Consider the following 7,911-nt stretch of genomic DNA (forward strand, 5'->3'; position numbering starts at 1 on the left):
CAAAACTTATAAAGTTCTTGATAATCTTTCAAAATATTTTTGATTGAGATATTCTGTTTTATGGAAACAAATACCATTTTAATGCACTTGTAAAATAAATCTAACCGAAACTGAAATCTGAACAAATATATCTGACAACATTTGAAAATATGGCATATTTATTAATCACATATCATTCATAATTATTATGAACAAAACTCATTGTCAGTTTTTTCAGGTAATTAAATCCGCTTGCTAGTTTTAACATATTAATGAAAAAAATCAGCTTCTTTAAATTTTTCTGATTTTATATTTGTCATAGGCTATCTGAAAAATCCAGCATTGTAATATGTTAAGTCAATGGCAGAAGTCATCAATCTTTCTTAATCTGCTTAATAATTTTTAGTCTTACGGCTAAAGATCTTGATAACACAAACCTTGAAACTTGAGGCTTTGCATTGTTTAAAATCTTGTGTTATACAGGTCATTTCAAATATCAATAAAGTTGCCTCCTAAACTCTGTAGTATCTATCTGAAACAAATAAATTTTAATGTTTTAAAATAATTTTTAAATACTAATACTTAAATAAAAATTAGCCCTAGAAATAATATTCAACAAACTTATTAATTGTGGTTTGCTTTCAAGATAGTAAAGTTGATGAGGTTTATTCTAATTACTAGGTTATATGCTTTTTAGCTAATTAAATAGTGCATAGAAAATTATTCACTCTTAAATTTTGGTGGGCTTATTACAAGAAACCTTTTATTAAGGCTATTTCTAATACGCACTCACAGCTTATTGCAAATAAATAAGGATAATTGAACCACAAATTATCTATTTTATAATTAGCTTAAAGGTCTGCAGGCTCACTGCAATAAACTGATTGTTAAATATTTGAGGTTTTTCCAATTAACCTGGTACATTGTAAAATGCCTGCAGCTGTTTGCAAAGAGCCAGAAATTTCAATTAGCCTATGACATATCCACTCTCTGCAATCTGTTAAATGCAAAATAGTTAGTTAATATATTCAAAGCATATTTAAAATCAATATATCAAGAGGATTACAGTTTCTAAGAAGTTATAAATTTTTGTTTATCAGAATTAAAAGAACTATGAAAGCATATTTTTATCTTTTTAAAACAATAAATAAATGCCGATATTATTACATTTGACAATCACATCTTAGTGTTGCATACATACATACATCTGAGTAATAACTGCTCAATAGTCTTTTTATTAAAATACTTTTTATACTTTCCGAAATCATTTTGTTCCTCAAATTATGTTTTTATCCTAGTCATGTTTTTAAGTCATTCAAAGAATATGTGTTTTGACTTGGGAACGGTTTATTCTAGTCATATCTTTGTATCAATAGATACCTTGCTCTTTTTTCAGCACTAAAAATATGTTGTATTCTAATCATTACTTTTTTTCTATACATCCTTGTTGATAAGATAATATTTATGAATCTTGTTCTTGTAATATTACTCACTTACATATTTAAAATTGCTAACAAGTAAGTAAAAAGTTATTTCATTGTTATTTTTTTTTCTATAAATTGTTATTTATTAAACTAATTTAAAAAAACTCTTTTTTTTCTCAATTTAATTCTTTTGTAAGTTTTTTTCTCTTCTTTGTAATGAAATTCAGATAATTCATTATTTTCCCATTAGTATTTTTTCTACTTGGGCACATATCAGAAAAAAAATATTTTTATGAAAATATTTATGTGAAAAAAAAACTTTTCTCCATCATGGAGTGAGTTTTGCTAAACTACCATGTGCTTTTTTTTTAAAAAAAAAAAATTATTTTTATCAAAAAATATATTTTAAATTGCTTATCAGAGCTTTTTCCAAATTCAGTGGAGAAATAATTAAATTGATGAGTTAATTACTAAATTTGAGCTGAGCGGTAATATTGGAACTTCAATATTGTCCTTTATCATTTCCAACTGATTTATATTGCCTCAATAGAATTTATCAGCTCTCACTGCAATATAATTTTCGATAATTATCTTTATTGTTACTCTAGATATTTTAGTTACTAACAATTCATGCAGATTTATCATATTTGATATTTATTAATAATTGCAATGCCATTGTTGTTGACAATTGTCATACATTTGAAATTTAACATAAAATATTGTTATTAATAAAAATAATACATTTAAAGTATTATTTTCCTGTTTAAAAAAAAATGGTATTTCAAATTTTAGACCCAGCTCTATTCCTCAACTGACTTTGGACACATTTTCTGATCTGATTAACTGGCTGTTTAATGAAATTTATTAACTTATTTACTTACTTGCTGATAGATCTGTGATTTACTTATATTACAATGTCATTTATTTGTGTTTTATGAAACCAGCTGAAAATTTTGTTAAACAGTGTCGGTAACATCATTGATTGTTAAATTGTTGCATGTGATCTATGTTGTTTTCCTATCAATTACCATAACATTTGTTATATCTCACAAACTTTTAACATATAAAAAATCATGATATTGTGTTCAGTGACAGATTTTATGAAATTTCGTATATGCAAAGTGTTTTACATTTGAAAAACATGACTTGTTAAATGACCATTGATACAGCTTAAAACAAAAAAGTATTTTCAACTGTGAAATTAGTGGTTTAATCTTCATATCTTTGAAAAGTATTAGAGAATGAAACCAAGTGTAAAAAAAAAAAAAAAAATGTTTTAAAGAATTAATATCAACTGAGACTTAATCAGCTACTGTGCTCATGTATTTTAAGAGAACTGCAATGTCTCCATTAATAAATAACTCTATATAAAGAGGTGTTGTAAAAAGCTGCAATGAGAAGTGACTGTGAAGAACGCAGCAGTTAGTTTCTGATATAACAACAGTGATTAAAAGGGTGATGGCAGCAATGCACAATGTTTTCAAAGGCACTTTTCTGTAATGTTGTGTCTTTAATAAAGCTCTGATAAAAAGTTTTTGTCTCATTTGTGTCTAGATTCAATTTCTTTTTTTACCATATCCAACAGATTTAAGGACAGTCTTTTTAGAATTTAAGATTTCTAAAGAATACTTACAAGTATTCCTTAGAAAGCGTACAGAGAAACTTGAAAATAAAATGTAGACAAAAAAAATCTGACCCAATTTTTGTAATATACAAAAGGCTTAAAACGAATCAAATGGACATAGTTAATAAGACTTGAAAGCTAGCTTTGAAACATAGTGTCCTAAAAGTTTCAGTTCTGATGATACGTGATCAAGCATCAAGGTGTTATTTTTTAATTTGAGGGCTGTTTTATAGACCCCAAATCAGTCTTTTTTTTGGGGGGGGGGGGGGAAGCCTCTTAAAACAGGTTTCCAATATTCGAAAGAGAAATTCTCAATAATTTGCTGAGATTTGACTTTTCCTGTATTTCTTATCCCTTTGAACAATAGGCAGTTTTTAGATTATTCTTCGAAGAAGTGGCTCCATTTAGGGATTAAAAATGTAAATATTCTAAAAAAAAATTATAAGCAAAATTCATTTAAAGTTAAAAATTCTACTATTCTCCAACAGAAGATTCATTTTTATCTCAGTTGTGAAAGAATACTTAAATTCTATCGGTGACATATCAGAATATTAATGTGCTTTAAGTTAGTCGATTTTTTCTTGGAATTCACTGCTCTTCATAAAATATAAATTTTTATTGTCATTAGACTTTTGTAACGAAATTGAATTAAAATTTTTTGCACAAGAAAAAATTTAAACTTTATTACTAAATTTAAAAAAAATAGGTAAATTTAAAAAGATTTTTTGAGAAATTTAGTGAACTCATCTTTCTTAAAGAATATTAATGTTCTTTTTTATAATTTCTACTTTAAATATAAAATTGGTACTCTTTAATTAAGTGGGGGCAAGTGGATCTCACAAAAAAGTTTAATGTACCATCAAACTTCTTAATCACTCAAATGCAACTATAAAAAAGAATTCCTCACTAAAGTCAACTGCATATCTAAAGTGAATTTTTCTTTCCTTATTTATAATTTCTATGCTTACCACAAAATTTATTTCAATACAACTTGTTCAATATTTGATCCTGATAATACAAATCTCTTCCCAAAGCAAACATATTAACAAATTTTTATCTTTCATCTAAAATCTGGTTCAAATTATATTGCTAAGTGAATTCCTTATATCTATCAATCTAATATTCTAAACTGTTTATATTAATTGCCAGCATAAATTCTTTTCAATCATTAAATTATTCATAACTAAATCTGCATAAATATCAATGAATTGTTAACATTTCTTTATCTCATTCATGTTTCCCAGGAAATAATTAATACAAGCTGTTTCTTTTTACTTCATAAGTTAATTCCTAATGTATCTCACTGGAACTTAATCATATTTAATTAAAATTCAAGATTCAAAATATCCAGCACAAAGTGACAAATCAATAAATTAGGCTTTAACTTTTCTAAAAAAAAATATATATATACTAGAACCAGTAATGAAATGGCATGTACTAAAGGTAAAATAAATATTAAGCATAATATTGTAAATATTAAAGCTTATCCTAAACAATGCAAGAAGATTTTGAAATTGTATAAGATATTCAAAAGATATGTAAAAAACATTTAATAAAAAAATAATACAAGTGTAATTAAGCATTCAAAGCAACCTTAAAAAAAATCTTGTTTATTATTTCAGATGTAAGCTATTTACAACATCATATTTACAAAATAAACTGCAATATCTTTGATAAATAAGGAAATCAATTGTGCATATTTACAGATAAATATAAAAAAAATTAGTTAAAGTTCTATTCGTATGACATTATCTATAGCTCTTTGGAATCTATCGTATTTCTCTGCAAATTTGTAACTCCTTTGGAGATGTTTGTATTAGAACTATCACAAGCATTTATAGAATGTTCAATGTTTTTTTCATCTGTCTCCAGTTCTTCAATTACTACTTCAGATTCACATTCTTCAATTATTGTATCTTTAACATCAAGTTCAGGAGAGTCTGATATAACACAAACAGACCCATTTCCACCTATTTCTGAAGTACCAACATCTGCTCCATCATCCAATTCCTCAATAACAATACCAGATTTGTTAGAGTCTGTTGCATGTATGGGGGACATATTTTTATCTTCTGTTTTAAGACAATCCACTATCTCTTCATTTTCACAATCCTGGGTGGAAATACTCTCAGCAACTTCAGGAGCAGATTCACTCAAACTTTTTTCTTCTGCCATCTCAACATCACCAGTGATATTTGTTTTATTCATGTCACTAGATACACTTGAGTCTTTCGTATCATCTTTGATTTCAGTCGGAACATCACAAACCATTTGTTCATCTTCGGAATCTGCTATTAGAGTGTCAACAAGAGAAGAATCACTATCCATCTTCACCACAGGCTCATTGACTTTAGTGTCTAGGAGATCAACATAGTGTTGCACTTGTCTAACAGCTTCTTTTCTCACTTTACGGATTTCATCAAGTCCCATTGTGTCAACATTATCCAAATCCAACATACACCTCGTAAGCATTTCATCAAGATACCTATACTGCTTATCTTTAGATGTACCTGAAAATTTCTCAACTTCCTCTGTATACAGTTTCAATTTATTAAGCACAACTTCTATCTGTTTCAATGGAACAGCCTTACCAGGTTCCTCTTTTGTCCCACTGCTTGCAGCACAACCATTCGGCTCTGCTTTTAATTTCTTTACAGGTTCGGGTGCTGCTGGGCTTGGATTTACACTAGGCTCTTTTTCTCTAGGTTCTGCATTTGAATCAACTTTAGATTCCACCTCTCTTGGTTCTATCTGAATAGGAATGTTACACACTCTAGGTTGACTTGGTCCCTTAGGCTTTTCTTCAAGTTCAGAAGAATCTAGGTGTGGGAATGACTCTTGAAGCTTTCCTTTACAAATGTCTTTATCTCCATTGTTTATACCAGCTGGACCAGAAAAAGTTCTATGACGTTTACCACCATCAACGCCTTCCACCTGAATTGGGATGACTCTCACTCTAGGTTTATGATTACCATCCACATTCTGCTCAGAATTATCCTTCGCTGCTTTTTCAGTGAAAATGGGCACTCTATGCTGCAATCTCGGACTGCCACCAAGTGAAGGCTTTTTAACCCCAGAACCCTAAAAAAAACAAAATATATATGAGATTCAACACTGGCACAATCACAAGCTAAGCACGATGACAATTCATTGAGGCCAGAGACAGTTTTCGGACCATGATTAAAAAAAAGAAGTCAAATCTTTAACTTAATATTTCAAAAACATTTCAACTGACTTTTCGAAGGATCCAGTACATAGCTTCCAGGTGATATCTTTTTATATTTAATAATTATTCCTTTATCAATATTTTCTCAAGACATTTATTATTCTCAAGACATTAAAATATCCAAGAACAATAAAATTCACAGTTATTAGAAATTTAAAAACATTTACAGCATCAGGTTCACTTGTCAGACTTAAAATACACCAGATTCACAATTTAAAAATATACATTTTATATGAATTTTAATTTTGATGAAATAGGCGTAGTAAAAACTATACAACACTGGTAAATATTCTGAACTAAAATGCACGTTTTCAAAAAATTTTGACAACACAAAATAGTTTGTTTAGAACAACAAAAGAATGACTGTATACCCTAACTTTCTCTTAAGATTAAAACGTTCTTTCTTTTACAGTATTTAAATTTAAGGGCTAGAACAGTTAGAAGGAGCTTGTGAAATTTTAAGTCAGGGAACTCCCCCATTAGAAAAAAATAAGCATTACATGTAAATTAACTAACTTTTTTACGGAAGATTTATATAGCCGCCACCAAACAGTCCTTATTTTATTTTTTTAAATTTAAAGTTTAAAATCCTCTTGGCTCCTTGGCAATTGCAGTTTAAGCAACAAATCACAATACAGAAAGACGCTCCTATTATACTTTAAAATTAAATTTTAATTGTTAGCATTGTTTACAGATCTCCAAAATAATGAATAATAACTGAGCAGTATAGTGAATCTCATTAAATATTTGATAATGGCAAATTACAGAAGTAGCTCCCAATTTGGGGATATTATCATAACTACGGCAAAACAATTTACCTGACAATTACTCAGATTATTACCTTAATGAAACTTCATGTTGCGTCATACTATTTTTAAATTATTAAAAATTTGGTGTTCTTTAGAAATAAGTGAACCTAATGTTCTCACTATCATTTCAAAATATTGAGATCACAAGCATTAAATTTTTGAAAAATTACTATACCTTTAAATTTTAAACCCTATAATTTTAATACAGGCAATTAATTGGTAGCTCACTTCAAGCAGATGAACAAGCATTAATCTAATTTTACAAGTCTAAAAAATTTTATGCTACAAATTATAAATTTAAAAAAAAAAAACTTATTTCGATCATTCAATGAAGCACATATCTACAGAGAAATTCAACTACAATAATATTGAAAAAATTATTGCACTCAATTTTTTATCAAAACGTCCAACTATGAAGTAGCAAGAAAGAACGTTAAATAAACATCAATGCTTATATATTCATTAATATAAATAATTTTGACATTAAGTTAATGTATAAACCAGTTCGTAAATTATACGTTAACATTTTGCTAAAATCTAGTAAGAAAAGCAAGTAAACAGAAATTGTATGATCCCTGACTTAGATAAAATTATTACACAATTTTAACTTACCATAATGCCTGGATTTAAGAAATCGACAAACATTTCACTATTTGCTGTAGGTAATCCAAATCGCTTTTGAAGTTCAGCTTGGCGTTTCACAGGATCTATCGTAGTGAACTGAAAAGGTTGTCGTCTAAAATTCATTTTTATTAAAGCACAGAAGAGTCAAGAAATTTCCAGAATGTGCCGGTGTTTCTAGAACGAGAGAGAAGGAGAAAGAACGATCTAGAATTACGTAATTACATT

General features: G+C 28.2%; 1 protein-coding gene across 1 annotated transcript; it reads right to left on the bottom strand.

Moving 5' to 3' along the window:
* Nucleotides 1-4,621: 4,621 nt before the first annotated feature.
* On the bottom strand, nt 4,622-7,855 carry LOC107436657 (uncharacterized). Its single transcript, XM_016048445.4, has 2 exons — nt 7,675-7,855; nt 4,622-6,108 (listed from the first exon to the last, which is right to left on the bottom strand). Exons 1-2 carry the CDS (start codon nt 7,807-7,809, stop codon nt 4,780-4,782), a joined length of 1,464 nt encoding a protein of 487 aa, XP_015903931.3. The 5' UTR covers nt 7,810-7,855; the 3' UTR covers nt 4,622-4,779.
* Nucleotides 7,856-7,911: the final 56 nt, after the last annotated feature.

Source organism: Parasteatoda tepidariorum, chromosome 4 (assembly GCF_982258835.1).
Source record: "Parasteatoda tepidariorum strain Cologne lab strain chromosome 4, Ptep-v5.0, whole genome shotgun sequence".
Taxonomy (NCBI): Eukaryota; Metazoa; Arthropoda; class Arachnida; order Araneae; family Theridiidae; genus Parasteatoda; species Parasteatoda tepidariorum.